Below are 24087 nucleotides of genomic sequence, written 5' to 3'. Positions count from 1 at the left end.
CAACTGAATGTGTTTACTGTGTAGCATTGTCGTGTTCTAAGGAAAAGCAAGCGCTTTAAAAGGTGAAGAGAACTTGAGCCTTAATTGGGGGCTCATTTCCCCCCTGCTGTGTAAAATTGATCGCATGCGGTGACACATTAGGGGGGGGGGAAACTTTTTCTCTTTCACCAGTATATCCTTTTCAATCAGCACAACGACACCAATTCCCCTTTAAGAGCCCGGGGTAATTTGCATGCGTCGGACGCGTATGTGGCACGTAGCGTTGATAAGGAAGTAAGAGCGGAGCAGCGGCCAAGAAAAAGAAGTCTTTCGACGAACACGACGACGAAGAAGCTGTGAGCAGCAACGAGTACCGGCCGCACCATGAGCAAGCAAGGTAAAGGTGAGGCTCGTTCACCTGGGCGGGGAAGCGGCGGCCGCGGTACCGGGGAAAAGCGCGGGCTCCCGGGGGCGAGGGGGGGGGGCGGCCGCCGCCGCCGATCGGCGCCTCGCGACAACCTTATGCCGCCTCTCGTCGGACGTCCCACCAACCCCGCCGGGACCCTCGGCCCGTTTAGTTCATCACATTATTGTCGCACACACCGAGGTACAATGAAAAGCTTTGTCTTGCACGTTATCCAGTCACAGTAAAGATCGGGTAGATACACAGGGTCTCTTGCCCAGAGTAGGGGGAATCGAGGAGGTTTGTGAATATATTTTACAGTGCACTATGTTTACATATTCTGTTGTACTGCTGCAAGTAAGACTTCCATTGTTCTATCGAGGACATGTGACAATAAAACACTCTCGACTCTTTAAGGCGAAGGAGGGGGGAGGGGGGGAGAAGATAGAAGATTTAATAGGAGTCTGAGGGGTAAGGGTGTCTGGAACAAGCTGCCGGAGGAGGTATTGAGGCAGGGACTATTGTAACGTTTAAGAAACGATTAGACAGGTACATGGAAGGACAGGTTTGGAGGGATAGTTTAGTTTATTGTCATGTGTATCACAAAATGCTGGAGTAACTCAGCGGGTCAGGCAGCATCTCAGGAGAGAAGGAATGGGTGACGTTTTGGATTGAGATCCTTCCGACCTGAAATGTCACCCATTCCTTCTCTCCTGAGACGCTGCCTTCCTGAGACGCTGCCTGACCTGCTGAGTTACTCCAGCATTTTGTGATGCCTTCGATTTGTACCAGCATCTGCAGTTATTTTCCTACACATTATTGTCATGTGTAATGAGGTAGAATGAAAAGCATTTGCTAACCAGTGAGCAGAAATACAATACATGATTACAATTGAGTCTTTGACAGATACATGATAAGGGAATAACATTTAATGCAAGATATGGGCCAAATGCAGGCAGGTGGGGCTGGTGTAGCTGGGATGTGTTGGCTGGTGTGGGCAAGTTGGGCTGAAGGGCCTGTTTTCACACTCTATGACTATATGATTACAACTATTGCCAATAGGAACAAAAATTAATGTGGGGCATGTCTGACTCAGACATAACAATATTACATAACACTTATATAGCAATAATAGTTGTATAACAATTATCAGGTTATAGTTTAGTTTATTGTCATGTGTACTGAGGTATGGTGAAAAGCTTTTTTGATGTATGTTATCCAGTCAGAAAAGCTTACATATACATGGTTGTAATTGAGTTATCCACAGTGTACTGATGCAGGATAAAGGGTACAATATTTAGTGCAAGGTAAAGTAAGATTCAAGGTGGTTTAAAGGTCTCCCATGGGGTATTTGGAAGGCCAGGACTGCTCTCTAGCTAGGTTCAATTGCCTGATAACAGCTGGGAAGAAACTGACCCTGAATCTGGAGGTGTGAGTCTTCAAACTTCTGTATCTCTTGTCTGATGGGAGAGAAGAGGGAGTGACTGGTGGGATGGTTTCTTGATTATGCTGGTGGCCTAGCCTGATTGCTCAGGTTCTAAAGCTTATTATATAAATGGGATAAATAAACATCCTTTGTTCTAGTGATTTGCACACACTGAGGGGAAGATAAAGTCACAGGTGCTAGAAATCGAACCATAACATAACTTGCTGGAAATACTGAGCAAGTGGGGTAGTATCTGTAGAAAGAGGCACAGGGTGAATGTTGCAGGTCAAATAACAAAGGGTCTCCGACCTAAAACAAAGTTTATGACTCTCAGAGGATATGCTTGAGTGATACCTCTGAGCATCTTGTCTTGTTACCAAGGACAAGCACCGTGGCCGCAGAAAGAATCATCATCGCTGATTATTTTCCAAATGTATGTGTGTATTTGCTGGATGGATGGGAGTACGAGCACTTTTTTTTTGGTAACATTTTTTTCCAGTATACATACAACTTTTGATAAGTGACACCTGCAGTGTATGAAAAGGTTAATATCACAAACTAATAATAGATATTGCATATAGTCATACAGTATGGAAACAGGCCCTTTGGCCCAACTTGTCCATGCTGACCAAGATGCTCCATCTAAGCCAATCCCACTTGCCTGCATTTTGCCCATATTCCTCTAAACCTTTTCTATCCATGCACCTGTACATTGTGCTCAGAAAGACATACTTTTAACATGTTTCATAACATCCAGGTATTCCAGAAGACATTATAGCTGTTTTACACTTTGAAAGTATAATCAATGTAATGTTGATAAATGGATGCCAATTTGCCCATAGGAAGGTGCCATAGTTTCCATGTCATGATTTCATAATATATGATCCTGACCTCGGGTGCTGTCCATGCGGAGTTTATACAAGCTGCCGTGCGGAGTGGGTTTCTACTGGGTGCTCTGGTTTCCTCCCACATCCCAAAGACCTGTGGCTTTGTATGTTAATTAGCCCTCTGTAAATTACCCCTATTATGTAGGGAGTGGACAAGATAGTGGGATAAGATGGAACTCGTGTGAATGGGTGATCAATGGTCACTGCGGACTGGGCAATTGAGAACCTCCTGCAATATGTCCCTATATTGAGGTGATTGGTCTCTGCAACTTTGGATGCACCTGGCTTGGTTTAATTTATTATTGTTACATGTACCAAGGTATATTGAAAAATCTTTGTTTGCATGTTATCCAGTCATAGAAAATACTATAAAGAGAACACAATCAAGCTGTCCACAGTGCACGGACAAAGGATACAATATTTAGTGCAAAATATAACGTTGACGTCCGATTAAAGATAATTCAAAGGCCTCCAATGAGGTAGATGGGAGGTCAGGACCGGTGTCCAGCCGATGAAAGGACTGCTCAGTTGCCTGGTAACAGCTGGGAAGAAACTGTCCTTAAATCTGGAGGTGTGTGTTTTCACACTTCTGTACATCTTGCCTGATGGGAGAGGGGAGAAGAGGGAGTTGCCGGGGTGCGACTGGTCTTTGATTATGCTGCTGGCCTTGCCGAGGCAGTGTGAGGTGTAGATGGAGTCGATGGAAGGGAGGTTGGTTTGTGTGATGGTCTGGGCTACGTCCATAACTCTCTGCAATTTCTTGCGCTCTTGGCTGGAGCTGTTCACAAAGCATACTGTGATGCATCCCGATAAGATTCTTTCTACGGCACATCTGTAGACGTTGGTGAGGGTTGTTGGAGACATGCCAAACCTGCCAAGCCTTCTAAGGAAGTGGAGGCGTTGGTGTGCTTTCTTGGCCATGGCTTTGATGCGGCTGGTCCAGGACAATTTGCTGGTGATATTTATTCCCAGGAACTTGAAGCTTTTGCCCATCTCTACTTCGGCTACTTGTGTACATGGACATGTGTACTGCTTCGCTTCCTGAAGTCGGTCATGATCCCCTTTGTCTTGCCACCAGGTTACGAAGTTCTCAATCTCCTTCCTGTAATTCGTCTTGTCATTATTTGACATCCGACCCGCTATCGTGGTGTTGTCTGTGAATTTACAAATGGAGTTGTATTTGGTATTGGCTGCACTGTCGCGAGTGTATAAGGAGTATAATAGAAGATGATTTGTCACCTATCCTCACTGCTTGTTGGTCAGGAAGTCGAGGATCCAGTTGCAGCAAGGAATGCTGACTCCGTTCCATATGTTTGGAGATGAGCTTGTTTGGGATAATGGTATTCGAAGCAGGGCTATAGTCTATGAATAGGAGTCTGACCAGGTGTTCCAGGAATGAGTGTAGGGCGAGGGAGATGGCATCAGCCGTGGACCTGTTGTGGTGGTAGATAAACTGCAGTGGATCAAGGCAGCTTGGTAGGCTGGAGTTAATGTGTGTCATACAGTCACGGGGCGCAGTGGTAGAGTTGCTGCCTTGCAGCGAATGCAGCACTGGAGACCCGGGTTCGATCCTGACTATGGGTGCTGTCTGTACGGAGTTTGTACGTTCTCCCTGTGACCTGCGTGGGTTTTCTCCGATATCTTTGGTTTCCTCCCACACGCCAAAGACGTGCAGGTTTGTAGGTTAATTGGCTGGGTAAATGTAAAAATTGTCCCAGTGTGTGTAGGATGGTGTTAATGTGTGGCGAGCGCTGGTCGGCGTGGACTCGGTAGGCTGAAGGGCCTGTTTCCGTGCTGTATCTCTAAACTAACCTCTCGAAGCATTTCATGATGGTGGATGTCAAGGCCAACTTTCACATTGTAAACAATACTTTGTTATGCTAACTTTCACACTTTAGAACTTGTGATTAAATATCTTATCTTCAGCTTGCCTAGGCTCTCCGGACGCGGTGGGGGCTTAGCCACTGTGTTTAAGAAGCATTTCAACTGCCGCCTCCTGAACGCTGATCATTTCTCCAGTTTCGAGGTGCAACTAATTAAAGTAGGCCTAGCTATCCCCTCTTAATTGTTCTTGTGTATCGCCCACCAAAAATGCATAAGGACTTCATCACCCAATTTGCTGATCTGATTTCTAGCATTTTGCCCAAATTTGACCGAGTCATGATTCTTGGTGACTTTAACATTCATGTTTGCTGTCCCACTAAGCCTCTTGTGAGTGAATTTATGCACCTGGTTGAGTCCTTCAATCTGGCTCTTCACACCACGGGACCCACTCACAAGTTAGGCCATACTCTCGACCTAGTGTTATCGTCCGGATTCCCAATCTACAACATTGAAACTACTGAGGCCTGTCTATCGGACCACAGCGCTATCATTTTTGACGCATCTCTGCCTTTATCTCCCGCAAAATCTCATCTCCCTGTTCGTTACTCCCGTGACATAAATTCATTGACTGCCATTAAATTCTCCGAGGCTCTCACAGCTGCCCCCAACATCTGCACTATTGAGGCTTCTCCCCCCCATCTCAGCACTGAGGATCTCACCTCTTTATTTAATATCACTTGCTCTTCCATCCTGGATTCTATCGCTCCCCTTAAAATGAAAAAGCCTAAGCCCAAAGGTCGGCCTTGGCTCAATGACACCACCAAAGCCCTAAGAAGGGAGTGCAGAAAATCAGAACGGAGGTGGAAATGTGACAAGCTTCAAATTTCCTTCGAAATTCTGAGAAACAATCTTCTCAAATACCAGGAAGCAGTAAAGTCTGCTAGAGCACAATACTTCTCCGACCTTATCTCCAAAAACTCTCATAACTCCAAGGTCCTATTTAGCACAATTACCTCTGTCATATGTCCCGCCCCCAGTACCAGCTTAGTTGGGTCCCCTGCTAAGTGCGAAGAATTCGCTAAATTTTTCACCAGCAAAGTTGAGAACATTAGAATGAACATTTCCCCTCCCACCCGTGACCTAGCTGTCTCACTAGTCTGTTCATCTAAATTGGACTGTTTCCAACCCGTCACTCTATCCTCCCTTGCAAAGTTTGTCTCCGCTATAAAACCTGCAACCTGCCCCCTTGATCCTGCCCCCTTGATCCTGCCCCCACTGCCCTTCTGAAGGATGTCATTGCAATAGCCGGTCCCAGCATCCTCTCTATTATCAACAGTTCTCTGGCCACTGGCACTGTTCCAACCTGTTTCAAGCACGCGGTGGTCCAGCCCCTACTGAAAAAACCTAACCTAGACCCCCACCTTGCCTAGCAACTATAGACCCATTTCCAAACTGCCATTCCTGTCAAAAGTTCTTGAAGGCAATTCTAAACTAATTAGTGCCCTACCTACACCAAAACACCATCCTGGAAAGTTTCCAGTCAGGTTTCAGAGCCCACCACAGCACAGAGTCTGCCTTGTTGAAGGTACACAACGACCTGCTTCTCGCCATCGACACCGGCGACTGTGCAATCCTGCTCCTTCTCGACCTCAGCGCAGCGTTCGATACAGTGGACCACACCATCCTCATTTACCGTCTCCGGTACGCGGTTGGCATTGATGGCACTGCCCTGAGCTGGTTCGCTTCGTACCTCAAAGATAGGAGTTTCACCATCAACATAGGCAGTTATTCCTCTGCTCCAGCTGGCCTCTCCTGCGGAGTTCCACAAGGCTCCATCCTAGGCCCCATTCTCTTCTCTCTATACATGCTCCCCCTTGGCCAAATCATTCAAAGGCACGGCATTTCTTTCCACTGCTATGCCGATGGCACTCAGCTTTACCTCTCCCTGAAACCCAACAACCAGTCAAATTTAAACAGCCTCTTACACTGCCTTGAGGACATAAAATGTTGGATGGCACAGAACTTCCTCCAATTAAACGAGAGCAAGTCTGAGGTCATCCTATTCGGCCCCCCCGACTCCATCAAATCGATAACAGGCAGTCTTGGAAGCCTATCCTGCCTAGTCAAACCACATGTCAAAAACCTCGGCGTGATATTTGACTCTGCATTAAAGTTTGACAAGCAAGTCAACGCTGTGGTAAAAGCCAGCTTCTTCCAACTTCGTACCATAGCTAAAATCAAACCTTTCCTCCAATTCGACGACACTGAAAAAATCATTCATGCATTCATTTCCTCCCGCCTAGACTACTGCAACTCCCTATACACTGGGATCAGCCAATCATCCTGTCCCGCCTGCAACTGGTCCAAAACGCCGCAGCGAGACTCCTGACGGGTACCCGTAAAAGGGACCACATCACGCCGATTCTGGCCTCTCTCCACTGGCTCCCTGTACGGTACAGAATCAACTTCAAGCTCCTCCTATTCACATATAAAGCCCTAAATGGACATTCCCCCCCCCCACATCAAAAATCTTCTAACCCACATCTCTAACTCCAGGTCCCTCAGGTCGGCCGACTTGGGGCTACTCACTATCCCGCGGTCTAGGCTTAAGCTCAGGGGTGACCGCGCTTTTGCGGTTGCAGCTCCTAGACTGTGGAACAGCATCCCTCTCCCCATCAGAACTGCCCCCTCCATCGACTCCTTTAAGTCCAGGCTCAAAACCTATTTCTACTCCCTAGCGTTTGAGGCTCATTGAGGAGGCGCTGTGAACTGTTTTGTATGTGCTGTTATGTTTGTGTGCTACTTACTGTATGTTTCATTTTATTTTTCCTTAGTACATAATCAGATGTACAGCACTTTGGTCAACGTGGGTTGTTTTTAAATGTGCTATACAAATAAAATTGACTTGACTATCTACTCTGATTCAAACCTACTACTTTGGTGTAGTGATTTCAAATTATGTCACTGAACAATGTGATTATGGTTCACTGTGGTTCTTTAATCATCAGCTATGCCATCCATATGCTGTGAATTGGTTATTTTACTCCAGAGAGAGAAAAGGCTACTCTACCTTGAAAGGGCTACTCTCCCTTTGCAGCAAGATTTGTCACAAATTAATCTGGAGGGACCTGGGTACATTGCAAGGAAACAAAAACAAGATATCTTGTGGCACAACACCCTTAGGATTTGCAGTGCTGTGGGAAATGATGACGTCAGAGTTTTGACCTGGAAATGGAATTACAGGTGACATCTTGCTCTGATCATTGAGGATACAGGATGGAAGAATTTATTTTTGAAAAGACAAACTTAAGAGCAATAACCATGGTCGTATGAGCAAGTATGAAATGAAAGACAAAGTTTCTTCATGAAGGAAGGATCAATTTTCGAATAGCAAGTTTTAAAAAATCTGCTTTCTATAATCAAATGGCAGGTGAACCTGCTGGCATGTGATTGCAGCATTTAGTTTTGAAGGATTTGACCTTAGGCTTAAAGTGGTGAAGAACAAAGCAATGTGTAGCACAAATTTTAAAATATTAAAGGAGACTAGAGTAGACTAGTCTGAAGAAGGGTCCTGACCTGAAACATCACGTATCCATATCCTCCAGAGATGCTGCCTGACCTGCTGAGATACCCCAGCACTTTGTGTCTTTTTTTTGTGAATAAAGGAGCATGTATGGGCGAATTGAATGTTTGAACTGATCTGCAGATTGTGGTCTTGGTTTCAATTGTGCCCAGGTAGAAAAGTTAACAGTTTGCTCTCTTTGCTAGCAGGAGGGTTTATATGGATTCTGCCCTGAGTAAAGATTCCTCTACCCTGCTCCAATAATGTGAGATTCATTTTAACCTGTTTTATCCTATAAAGGCAAACTGTGTATGAAAATCCATTTTACCATCTTGCTCTACATGGCACATCTAGAAAAATCATCGCTGACCTCTCGAGTGTGATTGCCTGTTGTAGTGCCACTCCACAGCTTGATGCTGCCTCCTTTTCTCTCTAACTTGATTCTAAAATACGTTAACCTTGCTCTAATTATAGTGATGACTTATTGGAGAAAAGTAAATATTACATTGGTACAACAGGCATTGCTACTTTGAGATTGGGGCTGATTTTTACCTCTATGGTGTGGAAAGCAAAATGGTTAACTGAATCTGTAAACATTCTGCCTTTATACAACACAAAATCAATGCCCCTTTATTGGAGCAAAGTGGTGGAAGTTTGATTTTGCACACATGCTGTACTTGATCTGGGAACATTACATCTATATACTAAAATTCTCGTTTGTTATCTTGTTTGTGACTGAACTTCAGCCAAAACAGTACACGATAGTGCGACAATTTTAGGCCCACCTTACTCACCATTGTCACTTTAGTGATAATGCAAGTAGTTTTATTGAAATCGGTCTTATATTTTTAAAATTATTCACATTTTAAAGTTGAGGGGGAAGGGAGTGGGGGAGAGGGGAGGGGGGAGGACAGGGTGCTGCACCAATGCAGGAGAGGCTTGGGCCCAACGGGTCCACTTGGTCTAGTACTAGTTGAAAATGATGTATTATACATTTTCTCTGAGCAAAATTAATAGCATCAACTCCATCCAGTGGCCAGGCCTGAAAGTTTCACTTTCTGTTTAGACCTGACTGAAGCAGTTTCCAGGAAATTGTGTTTTTTAAACTTGGGAAATTCAGAATGACGAGTTGGAACCATAGAACAGGGCACCTCTCTGGTTGGTGCCTTATTTTAGATTTGCTGTAAATAACTAAAACTTGGTGCAAACTGGTGTCATACAAAGCTGTGTCAATGCTCCAACATGTTTTTCGAATGTTTCTTGGCCTTGTCTCGAACAAGCTTCCTGCTGAAGTGAAACTAATCTACAGGAAACTGTTCCCCACCAGAACCAAGGTCATCCCCAACTGAGTAGTGGATATGCAGAATGCAGACAATGCTTGCATATACATGTATTGAGATGCTGAGCTCCAAGCCATAGTCAGCTCATTCATTGAAGTGTACAAAAATATGGTCTTTGCAATCAACATCTGCAAACCAAAGGTCTCCTACCAAGCTATCCTCCTGAACTATACTGTCCTCTGGCATCAAAGGTCAACAATGGGTGTAGTGGCAGCTTCAGTCCTTACATTAAAATCCTTTCCGCTTACTGCCATTTCACGGAGGCTGGAGTGATCGATCTTAACGCAAATTGATAACCGAGATCTTCACGACCTTTCAGTTGAATGTCGTTTATTGAAGTAGTAATACAAACAGATTTGTATTTCTCCCGTCATAGATCTGGTATGAACTGTATCTCGCCATAGCTTCTCTGCATCTAACGCATCCCGTCTCTGCATTCTCAGATAGTACCTAGTTCTGGCGGCTCCCAGTACATTATGCCCATATATGTATTCATCTCACGACAACCCCCAAGTGCCCAAAAATAATACAGCAAGATATAAAATAATATGATATGCTAAACAGCTAATACAAACACAGATGGCTCCTACAATGGGATTCGAGGAAATATGGGCATACTTCAACAATGAAATTCACAATCTTCAGTATGCCAGCACAACCTTTGCCCACCTGAGGAATAAATTGTTTGAAAACCTTAAACGTGACAGTGGGCAGGAGTGACCCCTCTATTTTTGAGACTTTGACTACTTGAAGTTATTGGAGTGATATGATGAACAAGTCTCTCAAATCCTCCAAATTAACGGGCAGATAAGTGAACCAATGTCTACATCGTTATCCAGCATTCAGACCCTATTTACAAGCAGTCGGCTCTGTTGGGCAGGCCAAGTGCCCAACAACAGAGTTCTGAAATGGGTAGGGGCTCCTGGTTGCCAACCACTGTAATTGTTTTTTCTCCCCCTCTCCATTTTCTTTTAGGTTCAAATTCTCAGCAACCAAGTTATCCGAGACAGGCGATGGTGGTGCCACCCCATTATGTTGCTGCTGTCCATTATCCTCAGCCACCACCTTATTCTGGCCCATCTCCAGCTTATCTGCAGGTGAGTGACTTGGTTTGCATTAGGATTTTGTGGGGATAACATCTTTTAATGGCAATTCTAGCTCTTTTCACTATTTATACGCTGAGTGCTATCTTTAACCAATAATACGGTGAATCATCGTATAATTTAGAAAGTTAACTGCTTTCTTTCCAATTAGAAGGATCGAGATTAAATTATGGGGGACTTGACTGCAGAATAAAATTTGGACCAGGAGTGGGACTTGAGGAAGCATTGGCCTGTGGCAATAACAACCATGGGAGTGACATGTTAAAGCTCAGGTAGTCAGTACAGATCAATCGGGGAATGAGTCGAAGGTATTTATTCACAAAATGCTGTAGTAACTCAGCAGGTCAGGCAACATCTCAGCAGAGAAGGAATGGGCGACGTTTCGGGTCGAGACCCTTCTTCAGACTGAATCAGGGAATGAGGGTCAATAATGGACTAAATCGTTGTGTGTGTATATCTCTCAACCATCTCCACATCCAGTTTTAAATGCCTGCATCTACCCATATTTATAGGTAATTGCACATCATTTTATTCCCTCCACCCCTGTTCTTTAGACTCGGTCCATCTGCACAGTTATTTTCAAAATTCTCCCTATGCAAGCAACATTCATTCTTCCGAAGGCCTAGAATGGAACATCGGCAATAGATGTAGACTCTAGCACTAAGGTAGGGACCAAATGCTGGAGTAACTCAGCAGGTCAGGCAGCATCTCTGGAGAAAAGGAATGGGTGACGTTTCGGGTCGAGCCCTTCTTCAGACTAATCCCACCCCCTCACCCCCCCATGTTTATTGCATTAAGCCAGCCCTTTTCCCGTAAGCAGGTATTTTGCTCTTGGGCAAAAATGTTGGTGGTGAGCAATTCATTTCTTGATTGGTCCCTCTAATCTGCAAATTAATTCCCTGTTGAAATTGCTGCATAAGCAAGTACATGTTTATACCTCTCAAAGTGATCAGTTGCCCTTCTCAAACGTGCTCATTCGGAGCAGGCACGGAGGTGAGAAGTTGATCTTTTTCTGTCAGATTGAGTCTTCCACTTGGTTTATGTCCAAGAACTGAGTTTTATGTGAAGGAAGGACCTATAGATGCTGGTTTACACTGAAGATAGACACAAAATGCCCTTCATTCAATGCCTTGCCTTGCTTTACCTTCAATGCCTTGCCTTCAATGCCTTGTCTTGCCTTGCTTTACCTTGCCTTACCTTCAATGCCTAGCCTTGCCTTCAATGCCTCGCCTTTAACTCAGCGGGACAGGAAGCATCTCGGAATGGGTGATGGTTCAGATCGAGGCCCTTCTTCAGACTGCAGGAGTCTGAAGAAGGGTGTCGACCCGTAAAGTCACCCATTCCTTCTATTCAGTGATGTGGCCTGTTCCACTGAGTTACCCCAGCATTTTGTGCCGAACTGAGTTTTAAGGTTCTGTTTAGAAAAATTTGCACTCTTCATTCTTGAAAGGAGTCTAATAAGATGGGTAATTACAACAATGCTAAATGGAACTGCAAAGGTAAATCCTGAGCACTATTTCAAATTGAACCTTGAGTGCAGGATAAAGGGATAACAGTACAAACTGGTTTGGAAAAACTGGTTAATGGCTAAGGTTAGGAATGGGATCTTCTACAAAGCTTTTCAATACTTGGCAGAGTGTTTGGATTGGAGAATAGTGGCAAAATTTGAGTAGCTCAGAACTCTGTTAGACGCTGCAATAGAGAAGTTGTTAGATTTCTGAGGATGGACGGAATAGCTATTCTTGCGCTTCTGCAAACAATCTGCTGGGGGAACTCAGCAGGTCGAGCAGCATCAGGGGGGGGGAAAGAAATTGGCAACATTTCAAGCCATGCATCGGGATATTTCAACGTGAATTGTTGACAATTCCTTTTTCGCTGTCACAGATGCTGCTTGACCCACTGAGATCCTCCAGCAGATTGACAATGCTGGAGTAACAAATAGTCTCTTGTGTATCTATTCTTGTGCTTATTTTTGGTTACGTACCAAGTCAACTCATCTGTGGTACCCGTTTAAAGTTGCTGGAAGGCCTTGGGTCCTAGTCTGCTGCCATTTGTGTATTGTTAGCCTTCATTGCATTGCTCATCAGTCTTGATGTGTTAGAACTTGGCTGCAGTGGTCGTAGCTCTCTGTTCTCTTCCCCCCCCCCCCCCCCCCCCCCTTGTCCATCATTACTTCCCTGTGATAGAGTAATTTGACAGAATACTGCTTTTTGTTTTCCTGAGTGGGGTTACCCTTGGCTTTGTCTAGAGTTCTTTAGAGGATGTTGCTATGTTTGCATAAGCAGTTGTACAGGGCATTGGTGAGACCACACCTGGAGTATTGCGTACAGTTTTGGTCTCCTAATCTGAGGAAAGACATTCTTGCCATAGAGGGAGTACAGAGAAGGTTCACCAGATTGATTCCTGGGATGGCAGGACTTTCATATGAAGAAAGACTGGATAGACTCTGCTTGTACTCGCTGGAATTTAGAAGATTGAGGGGGGATCTTATAGAAACTTACAAAATTCTTAAGGGGTTGGACAGGCTAGATGCAGGAAGATTGTTCCCGATGTTGGGGAAGTCCAGAACAAGGGGTCACAGTTTAAGGATAAGGGGGAAGTCTTTTAGGACCGAGATGAGAACGTTTTTTTTCACAGAGTGGTGAATTCTGTGGAATTCTCTACCACAGAAGGTAGTTGAGGCCAGTTCATTGGCTATATTTAAGAGGGAGTTAGATGTGGCCCTTGTGGCTAAAGGGATCAGGGTGTATGGTGAGAAGGCAGGTACAGGATACTGAGTTGGATGATCAGCCATGATCATATTGAATGGCGGTGCAGGCTCGAAGGGCCGAATGGCCTACTCCTGCACCTATTTTCTATGTTTCTATGAGATGGATATTCCCTGCATGTCGATAATGTGATGTAAGGAAGACTTGACAGTTTGGAAAATGCTTTAAAAAACATTGTAGAGTCTTTAGTAGAGGTTTCTGACATCAATGGCATGAGCTGCAACAGTATTAAGCACATTTATTCTTGACACACAGAAAATGTTCTTTTGACAGAAGCTTTTAGTAAAAGTGCATAGGGACAGCCTGAATTGGTGAAAATGTTGAATGTTCTTTTGTTGAGCCTGTAATTGACTTCCAGCAGAACACAATGCTCTGTTTAGCACGGTAGACACAAAATGCCGGAGTAACTCAGCGGGACAGGCAGCATCCCTGGAGAGAAGGAATGGGTGACGTTTCGGGTCGAGACCCTTCTTCAGACTTCTGTTTAGCAAGATTTTCTAAGGAACAATGACAGCATCTGCAGTTATTTTCTTATGACAAATAACTTGCTGGGCACAAACATGATTAAGGTTGTTTACATTTCATGGCTGCCTCCTGGCTTCTAGCATTGCCCTTGAGCACTTATTCAAATATGATTCTGTCACATACAATAGTTTCTTTATTTAAAAATGTATTTGATATGTTTAGTGCTGGGATGGTGTTGAATTGTTTTCTCCAGGTACATGGAGAGTATAGGAGATGATTATTGAGCTATTATTTTCCATTTGAGCACATGTTCTTTGAATCTCCCTTTTTATGCCCCATTTCTTCACTCCACTCCCTGCAACCATCACTCCCTATTTTTTGGAGCATTTTAAAAAAATGCTTTAAATGAAATATGAATGGAAAATGCTGCAGATACTCAGCATGGCAGGTAGCATCTATGGACATGGAAACCGAGCTAATGTTTCAGATCATAGAAACATAGAAAATAGGAGTAGGCCATTCGGCCCTTCGAGCCTGCACCGCCATTCAATGTGATCATGGCTGATCATCCAACTCAGTATCCCGTACCTGCCTTCTCTCCATACCCCCTGATCCCTTTAGCCACAAGGGCCACATCTAACTCCCTCTTAAATATAGCCAATGAACTGGCCTCAACTACCTTCTGTGGCAGAGAATTCCACAAATTCACCACTCTCTGTGTGAAAAAAAACGTTCTCATCTCGGTCCTAAAAGACTTCCCCCTTATCCTTAAACTGTGACCCCTTGTTCTGGACTTCCCCAACATCGGGAACAATCTTCCTGCAACTAGCCTGTCCAACCCCTTAAGAATTTTGTAAGTTTCTATAAGATCCCCCCTCAATCTTCTAAATTCCAGCGAGTACAAGCCGAGTCTATCCAGTCTTTCTTCATAAGAAAGTCCTGCCATCCCAGGAATCAATCTGGTGAACCTTCTCTGTACTCCCTCTATGGCAAGAATGTCTTTCCTCAGATTAGGAGACCAAAACTGTACGCAATACTCCAGGTGTGGTCTCGCCAATGCACTGTACAACTGCAGCAGAACCTCCCTGCTCCTATACTCAAATCCTCTCGCTATGAATGCCAACATACCATTCGCTTTCTTCACTGCCTGCTGTACCTGCATGCCTACTTTCAATGACTGGTGTACCACGACACCCAGGTCTCGTTGCATCTCCCAATGATCTGATGAAGGGTGATTCATTAACTCTGACCTGAGGATCTTTGGGACTTTCTGTTTATTTTGTGTTTCGCACAACTGGGTTTTTTTTTGCTTTGAGATCTATCTATGATTACAGTTTGTAGTGTTGAGTCCCTGCACTGGTCCTGACCTGAAATGTCAACTATCCCTTTGCCTCCAGACTGTGTTCAACCCCCAGAGATCCTCCAGCAATTTGTTTCTTGCTATCCTTTACCAACCTTAGTTAGCCACAGGTTTTTATTGCAAAGATGATCGTTCCTTAAAAGAATATATATTGTGAGTGATTAATTATTTATTTAATTGCCTGTCATTACTTGCCTGTTATAATCTTTGAACCTAGTTTTCTAATCTACTGTGGCCAGTTCACCTGTCATAATTATGTACTTCCATTCTGTTAATTTTTAAGTTCCTTCATGTTATGATCCCTCTTCTCAAGGGGTTCTTTACTACATGGTTATTTGTCCTGTTTTTCTGTGCAATACTCAATCTGATTTATTGGCCTTTCTGGTCTATAATTGTCGTACTCCATTGCTGAATGATGGGCATATAGTTAAGTGACTGCCTCGAGTTGTGTTGCTTTCTGTGGGTGAGAGGGTGCACAAAGGAGGTCTAAATGGTTTTTGGAGAAACAGGGAAGAATACAAATATTGGGGTGTTGCAGAAATCAATTTGAAACTCTTCCCTCACTTTCAAGTTACCGTTTTAATTGTCGACCCTGCATAGGATAGACACAAAAATGCTGGAGTAACTCGGTGGGACAGGCAGCATATTTGAAGAGAAGGAATGGGTGACGTCTCTGGTCGAGACCCTTCTTCAGACTCGGCCTAGACCTGAAACGTCACCCATTCCTTCTCTCTAGAGTTGCTGACCCACTGAGTTACTCCAGCATTTTGTGTCTATCTTCTGTTTAAACCAGCATCCACAGTTCATTCCTGCACACAACCTTATATAAGAACTTGATAAATGCACGTGTTTCTCTTCAGAAATGCTGGTTTGTTTGTTTCCAAAATTTCTGCTTTATATTTTGGATAACTGCATTGTAAATTCGCACTTTACTATAAAATGATCATTGGATCTGTTTGCATCTCAGGCTCAACAACAGTCAGGATATGTCCAGGCTTCATCTGGCATGAGTGCTGGCTGTCCAGGTGACTATTATGTGCCAGCCACTGCCTCGGTACAAATGAATGCAGGCAGGGCCGTCATGCCTGTGGGGTACTATGTCGTGCCACAAATCATCCCTCAACAAACTACCATGATTGTGGAAGGAGGATATGATGCTGGTGCCAGATTTGGGACAGGAGCAACTCTCAATCTCCCGGTAGGTTTAATGGCAGCTGGCATTGTACCGCAGTATAACTTGTAACCTTACCTAATGTTCTCTGTGGTTTTAGCTTGAAAGCTTTGCACGATTTTATAACTTTACCATTTGTGTATTATGATACGGAAGCAGCTACAAATATAATGCCAGAGGTGGCACAGTGGTGCAGCGGGTAGGGCTGATGCCTCACAGCGTCAGGTTCAATCCTGGCTTTGGGTACTGTCTGTGTGGAGTTTGTGTTCTCCCTGTGACCACGTGGATTTCCTCCGGGTGCTCTGGTTTCCTCCCACATCCCAAAGACATACTAGTTTGTACCATTACTGGTCTGGCCTCTGTAAAATTGCCCCTAATGTGTTGGTAATGGGATAGCGTAGTGCTTGTGTTGACAGGTGATTGATGGTCATCGTGGGCCGATGGGCTTGTTCCCATACTGTATCTCTAAACTAAACTTCCCAAATAATGGTGACTAATAATCCTAATCTGTAGTAAGTAATATCTTTGCAAAACCTGTGCACCCGTCCTGTGTTGCCTAATTTATTTTGTGCTTTTAATTTTTTTTAAATATCATAGTATCAAATTTGAAGAGGTAATCGGGCTCAGGAATACCGAGCTTGTCTGTTTTAGGCAGCAATTTTGTACCATTCCCTGTCTATCTCTCGAGTTGTATTAACTTTTAGGGAGGCAAGTAAACCTGTGGTGCAAGCTTTGAGAAATTCTTCCCCGGTTTTCCTAAGGCCATGAAATGAGTTCCAGAAAAGCATGCTGTCTTGTCACTGGCCATCTTGCATCTCTTGCAACTTCACACATCATTCTAAGCCCATAGTCACTTAGAGCTATGCTAGGCTCACTGGTTTTGAACCCCACTTTATTTCTACTTTTTAATGATAATTATTTATTACCCTCTTTTTAAAACAAATTATAACCATCCATTTCTGTGGTCTCCTTGGGTAATTTCTGACTTGATTGTGTATATGCCTTGTATTGGCCCAGAGTTTTGTAAACTTAGGTTCCAGGATACTTTGGGATGATTATATTTTCCCTTGAAGATCTTAAATAGTTTAAACTCGCTGTAACATATTTCCGATGTAAAGTCCTCTTTGCAATCTTTTCTGATTGCTTAAATGCGCAGCTGCACTGATTTAGTTGCTTAAGATCACAAAGTTCCCAGTTTAGTTTAGAGATACTGCGCGGAAACAGGCCCTTCGGCCCACCGAGTCCACATCGACCAGCGATGCCCGCACATTAACACTATCCTACACTGGGGACCATTTTTACGTTTACACCAAGCCAATTAACCTACAAACCTGTAGGTCTTTGGAGTGTGGGAAGAAACCGAAGTTCTCGGAGCAAACCCTCGTAGGACATGGGGGGAAAAGTACAAACTCCGTACAGACAGCACCCGTAGTCGGGATCAAACCCGGGTCTCTGGCACTGTAAGGCAGCAACTCTACCACTACGCCACCGTGCTGCCCTGTGTTGTGGCACAGTGCCAAAAATGTACACCGTACGCAAACTGGGCATGGAAAAGTGTTTGTATGAGCAAGCTGTCATATCTGGGATTTGTACCCTTTCTTTTGAGCAACATGTGCTTTAAAAAAAGTTTCCCCCCATTTCTCTAAATCCATGTTTAATATCGTCTGTGTTGCACTCTTGTGCTTTGTGTCTTCACAATTATTTTTGGTGACAATATATAGGACTTGACATAAGCTAGTTTGCAACCTGCTGCATAGTATTTTTATTTATTCATCAATGGGATGAGGATGTTAATGGCAAAGCCTTTGTTTGTTCCCAATTGCTAATTGCCCTTGAGGAAGTGGCAGTGATTTGCCTTCATGAATTGTTGCGGTCCTGCTGGTGAAATTTCTTCCACCGTGCTCTTAATTAGGGAGTTTCAGGATTTGGAGCCTGCAATCATGGCATTATATACCCACGGTTAGAGCGGTGTGCAAGTTGGAGAGGAACTTGCAGATTGTGTTGCCCTTCTTCTTTGTAGAGGTCACCTGTTTGGTGGTCCTGTGGAAGTAGTCTGAGCAAGTAACAGTGGTTGGTGCATGTTGTGGATGGTGTGCACTGCAGCCACAACAGTGGTGGTGGATGCGGTACCATTCAGGAGGCTGGCTCTAGGTAGGGCTGGTTCTCCATGCAAGGAGAGAACGAGGAGATTGGAACCATGCTTTTTGAAGTTCAGATGAGCAGTTTCCTCAGATGCTTACAAATTGGTAAAATGGCTTGACTGGCTGGATGCAAGCAGAGGATGTTCCTTTGGCTGAGCAATCTAGGATTTAGATAAGAAAGATTCTGTGTTTTTTAAAACTGGATCTTTGCACCTTGCCTCCACGAGCGCTTGCAAAGAGATGTCATCGCCAATAAATGACTCGTTTCTTAACTGTTTCAAGGCAAAATATTATGCAAAAGGAACTTGTCTGTGTGCAAATGTTCTGAAAGGCGCAAACTGGAGAGGGGAAAATAAAACAAAAGAAAAACTTAAAGTACGCAAGCTAAGTTGGGTTGTCTGCTTTTTAATGGCAGGATTTGGTTACACTAAACAATGTTGGTTAAATTTAAAAGCACATTTTATTTTTCTCTTAATTTAGCCACCACCACCTGGTTGTCCTCCCAGCACAGCTCAGATCGCAGCCATGCAGGGTGGCAATGTCGTCCTAACCCAAAAAAAGGGAAACTGGGTTTCCGGAGGTTCTGATGGTGGTTACGCTATGTGGTAATTAGATGAAAGCCCGGACAAGAACATACAGTGGAAGAAGCAATTAGCTGTGCCATTTATTTAGACCAGTAGTGGGTGTTTTGCAATTGATTAGCCTTGTAGTACCGTTTAAAAGCATTTTCTTCAAACACTGCTTTTTTTTTTGGGGTGGGGTGGGAAGGGGAGGGTAGAATTGTTGCCTTATTGCAACAAAAAATGGTGGTGGGGGGGGGGGGGGGATGTGAACAAAAATACTTTTTTGCTTTTATGTTTAAGAATTAAAACAAAAAAATCTAAACGATCAATAAGTAGCACCATTTAAGATGATTCGGTGTTGACCTGTATCGGTCAGCAGCACTTAAAGATCACAAACTGCTGTGTCTCTTGCTATATTCCTGTCCTGATTTGGCCATGGCAGACATATGCAAGTGACTTCTGCACAGTGATGTTATGCATATTGCTGTTCAACAAGGAAAATTAAATGATAAAATGTCTTTTAATTTTATTACAAAATGCAATTTTGGTGGATATTAATGCTATGCCCGGTGGATATTAATGCTATGCCAAGTGGATTTAATTGCGCTAATTACTGAGGTCTGAAAGCCTGGGCTTTTTATAACATGCTAAGTGCATCTGAAATTTTTTCCTTGGTCTAATTGCGCAAATAATAATTATTTGAAGGAGATGCATTTATTTCTCCTCTGCTCTGCTTACTTATTGAACAATCACATTGTCTTATTTTGCTATCTGATTTTGCCCAGACTGTCAAGAGCAATGTTTGTGACAGTGCTTTTGGCTGCTCCTTCAAATCTCTCTAAGAGTACTTCAATTATTTTATTTAGTTATCTCCGCCAATCTCTTGGCTCTTTCGGCACCACAGATTTCACTTTGTGCTTTGATCCCAAGAGGAGCAGTGTTGGCCAATAATTTGAGCTTCTCAAGTGCACCTACTGATTTGAATTTGCTGTTTCAAAGTCGAAGTGACAATTCTGAAAATCAATGGCCCACTTTTAAAGTTGGGAAGCACGACCTTGGTAAAAGGACCCTGAGATCTTTGGACTTGTGTTGTTCTGCATAATGTTTCCTGTAACCCAGATGCTTTGATTTCTTTCCGCCCTGTACAAGAAGTTGGCAGCTTTGTGTGGCTAAAGATAAAAACAATTAAGCTTGCTGTTACAGAAATGTAATCTTGGTCAATAAGAGCATAGACACTCATGATTAAACTGTATTGGATAAATGTATTAAAAAGAATTCAAACTTTAACATCGACTTGTGGTATTTAATAGCCTTAAATTGAACAAGGCTATCGTTACCTCTCAATCCCATTTCCCTGCCTTCTCCCCATAACCCCTGATACCCGTACTAATCCAGAATCTCTCAATCTCTGCCTTAAAAAATATCCAATGACATGGCCTCCACAGCCATGAATTCCACAGATTCACCGCCCTCTGACTAAAGAAATTCCTCCATCTCCTTTCTAAAGGTACGTCCTTTTATTCTGAGGCTGGTGTCCTCTGGTCCTAGACTCTCCCACTAGTGGAAACATCCTCTCCATATCCACTCTATCCAGGTCTTTCACTATTCGGTAAGTTTTAAAGAGGTCCCTCCTCATCCTTCCAAACTTGATATAATCAAAAGTAAAATTAACAAAAAATTGTAGGTTAGACGAAGAATTTCTGTTTCAATAACCAAGTGTCAATTATTTCACAAAATGCTGGAGTAACTCAGCAGGTCAGGCAGCATCTCAGGAGAGAAGGAATGGGTGACGTTTCGGGTCGAGACCCTTCTTCAGTAATGTCAAAGTAACAATCCACAGCATGTACACGTGTCGCCTCCATATAACAAAGTGAAACTAGAAGCATTTAAAGCATATTGAAGGAATGTTCTGTACTTTATTTGCATTCATAATGCTTGCAATACATTGAATGAAAAGTCTCATAGGAACAAGATATTTCTTGTATTTTACAGCTAGTTTCAGGAGGGTGAAATGAACTATATTGTGAGCAAAAACTCATTAAAATATCTCCATTTATATAACCAGCTTATGTCTAAATGCTTTTAAAGTGCTTTGTACACAACAAATTGCTTTTTGAAATGCTATAACTATGAAGATAAAATATTTAACAACTTTTTAATAAGTACTTGATATGCATTTTAAATATAATTATACAAATTAAATTTTAAATTCAAATTGCACATTACTGCAACAAAAACATACACATATCATACATTAATTTCTCAACCCTTTCAAAAAATCAGGTGATATTTTTCAGAAACCAGGTTTGAGATGTGAAGAATTAAGCTATGCTTAATAGTGTAATTAGCAAGTCGAATAGGCTAGTTTTATTGTTTTACACACCAACGGAGCCAAGCAGCCAGTATTAAGGCAGAGAGTGAAGGATTTTGTTGAAACATCCAGGATCCTAGGCATGGAATGCACTTGTTATATTTTCCAGCTTTCCCTTCAAATTAAGTGAGTGAATGGTATACAACACAAAGTGAATAAATAGCAGTTGTGGATTTACTGTGTAGCCTCAATGGTTATTTGGACTGAAAATACTGCCACCTGACTGGTAATCGGATCCTATCCTGATTTTGTTTCTGTTTATAATTAATTATATGACAAATTGCAAAGGGTATGTGGAGAAACCAGTTCTTCCCATCTTTTGTTAATCTTTTCAAGTACAAGTAATTTAAATGATTTGATCCCATGGTGTCAGACCATAGTTTCTGCCCCACACTTAAGTAGATATTCCATTTGATCAACAGAAGCAGTGTTTTAAAAAAAAATAAAAAAATTCTGACAACAAAATATAAAAAAGACAAAGTGCTGGAGTAACTTGGTAGATTAGGCAGTATCTCTGGAGAACATGGATAGGGGGCATTTCGGGTCTGTAACAGATGGGTGAATACAGGTGATGGGGGTTTGATTGGTAGTAAGGTGGACAAAGGCGAGAGATGAAAAGGAGACAAAAGGGTGTCATAAGGAGAGATGAGTGAAATGTGAAGCCAGAGGGTGGGATATAGGGGGAAGGAGATGGAGGAAGGGGAAAAGATGGCAGGATAGTGGGAGAAATTAATGCACACATGGGCAAGTTGGGGGTAAAAGGTTTTTCTCTGGTGTATAACTCTGGTGTATAACACACCAGGGTGAGACACGGGGAAGGGAGTTACCTAAAGTTCAAGAATTCAGTATGTTTATACTGAATTCAGTATGTTTATATTTCAGCAAGCTTCGATTATAGTGTACCTTTTAGTCATCTCCCTTGTACCAGTTTATTTTCTGCATCAGTGAGTCTACATTACAAGATGTTCTCCCATAAAAAAACATAATATTTATTGAAATGGCTTAAAGAAACAGTCAAATGAATGTCAACATTTAAAAGATATTATGTTTGGTTTGAATATTTCCATGATAAAATAGGGAACAGGAACAGGGTGGGTATCCAGCCCCTCTCATCTGCTCTGCCATTGAGGTTCTCACTAATCTGGTCCATGGCCTCAGCTCCACTTCCCTGCCGGTTCCACACAATGCTCACTTCCCATGTAATCCAATAACCTGGCCAACAGCCTTACCCACACTTAATGGCCTCCATGGCTGCCTGGGAGAGAGCATTTCAGACAATCACAATCCTCAGAAAAATAACCCCTCCTCATCTCCATCCCAGTGGCTGATCCCCAAGACTAGTTCTAGATGCTTCTGGAAGGGAAGTTCCTCCCTTCATCTTCTGTCTGGGCTCATAGCAGCCTTCGGAACTCAATATTGAGTTCTACAACTTCAGGTAAGTTGATTTCTCTCTATATCAGTCATCCATCTGTGACACTTGCCTGGCTTGTTTGGCTCCCCTCCCCCCTTTTTTTTTCTTCTCTCTGGGAATGGAGGACATGCCCAGGCTGATTTTTCCAGCCACATCTTTCTACTTGGCATTTCACAACTCCTACATTCTTTTGTTTTCACTCTCAAACTATTCCCATTCAGTCATTGACTAGATAACCTTGTTTACAACCCCATGGTTGTAAGTTTCGTATCCATTTTCGGAGCTTGCAAATTGGAAAGGAAATTCCACATGTTAAAGAAACCTGAAATGTTTTTGGACATGTGAAGAATTACAATGATTTTCATAATTGACTTGGAATGTAACAATAGTTTATTACAAAATAAGTGGGTACTTTTTGACGTATTCTTTCACCTGACACCCAGGCTTGCAACACAACATGGAATTGAAATCAATGACTGGATTTTGAGGCTTGGGTAAATTCCAGCAATTCAGTCCTGTAAACAAGGGCTTTCTAATTATCAGAGGCCAGAATATCTTCCAAGTTTCCATGGTATATGATGAAAGGATCTGTTGTAAGTAATGCAAGCATAACATGTTGTTCAATCGTGATTCTTTCCAACCCACAAGTCTCATGATTACGGGACCACTCACTAATCATGATGTAGAGATCTGCTCTACAACTCATGCAGATTAAGGGGACTGCTGCCTTAGATTGCTGGAAGAGCAATTACTAATAGAACATACACCGGAGGGCTTATTCACAAGTGACACTGGAGACTAACCAGACAACTGGACACGAAACACGTTACCAGCCAAGTAGGAAGTCCTGAAGATATATTGAATCGCATGAGGAAATTGGCACAATCCACATATTATACTCTACATAATCATTTAGTAAGGAGAGGCTAAAGAGAAAGCTTAGTTGCGCTAGTAAGAATGGAAGCAATTTCCTCCACTAATAAATTGCGAGAATGTGACAAAGCCTCTGGAACAACCAGTTATGTTGGGAGACCTGTTGCAGCTTCCTCCTCGGCGTCATTCCCATTTGCCTTCAGGTCAACAAGCGTTTGGGCAAAACTGTTCCATTCGTCATTCCGTGGAACGGCAATTTGCTGAAAAGTAAAACATACAATATTCACGTTTAGATTTTTTTAGATTTAGAGATACAGCGCAGAAACAGGCCCTTCGGCCCACCGAGTCCGCGCGCCCAGCGATCCCCGAACATTAACACTATCCTACACCCACTAGGGACAATTTTTACATTTACCCAGTCAATTAACCTACAAACCTGC

At 43.0% G+C, this 24087-nt stretch overlaps 2 protein-coding genes across 6 annotated transcripts in view; one reads left to right on the top strand and one right to left on the bottom strand.

The window, feature by feature from the left end:
• Window positions 1–221: 221 nt before the first annotated feature.
• dazap2 (DAZ associated protein 2) lies at window positions 222–20279 on the top strand. 2 transcript variants are annotated; one of them, XM_078431362.1, is made up of 4 exons: window positions 222–376; window positions 10397–10518; window positions 16085–16315; window positions 18910–20279. In XM_078431362.1, exons 1-4 carry the CDS (start codon window positions 364–366, stop codon window positions 19036–19038), a joined length of 495 nt encoding a protein of 164 aa, XP_078287488.1. In that variant the 5' UTR covers window positions 222–363; the 3' UTR covers window positions 19039–20279. The 2 variants fall into 2 exon arrangements, with proteins under 2 accessions (XP_078287488.1, XP_078287487.1); XM_078431361.1 differs by having other exon boundaries at window positions 227–382.
• Window positions 20280–20888: 609 nt separating this feature from the next.
• The window catches only part of LOC144611981 (cytoplasmic dynein 1 intermediate chain 2-like), a 51652-nt gene continuing 48453 nt past the window's right edge, over window positions 20889–24087 (bottom strand). For all 4 annotated transcript variants that reach the window (XM_078431359.1, XM_078431357.1, XM_078431356.1 and 1 more), the window contains one exon: window positions 20889–23907. In XM_078431359.1, coding sequence (XP_078287485.1) covers window positions 23794–23907 — 114 coding nt within the window. In that variant the 3' untranslated portion in view covers window positions 20889–23793. The remainder of the gene's footprint in view (window positions 23908–24087) is intronic.

Source organism: Rhinoraja longicauda, chromosome 42, assembly GCF_053455715.1.
Source record: "Rhinoraja longicauda isolate Sanriku21f chromosome 42, sRhiLon1.1, whole genome shotgun sequence".
Lineage (NCBI taxonomy): Eukaryota > Metazoa > Chordata > Chondrichthyes > Rajiformes > Arhynchobatidae > Rhinoraja > Rhinoraja longicauda.
Note: the sequence above shows the minus strand (reverse complement) of the source record. Positions and strands in the feature narration are given on the sequence as shown.

Coding starts and splice junctions, on each gene's coding strand:
- dazap2 (XM_078431361.1), top strand. Junction 10,519..16,084: donor CATCTCCAGCTTATCTGCAG/GTGAGTGACTTG, acceptor TTTGCATCTCAG/GCTCAACAACAGTCAGGATA. Junction 16,316..18,909: donor GAGCAACTCTCAATCTCCCG/GTAGGTTTAATG, acceptor CTCTTAATTTAG/CCACCACCACCTGGTTGTCC.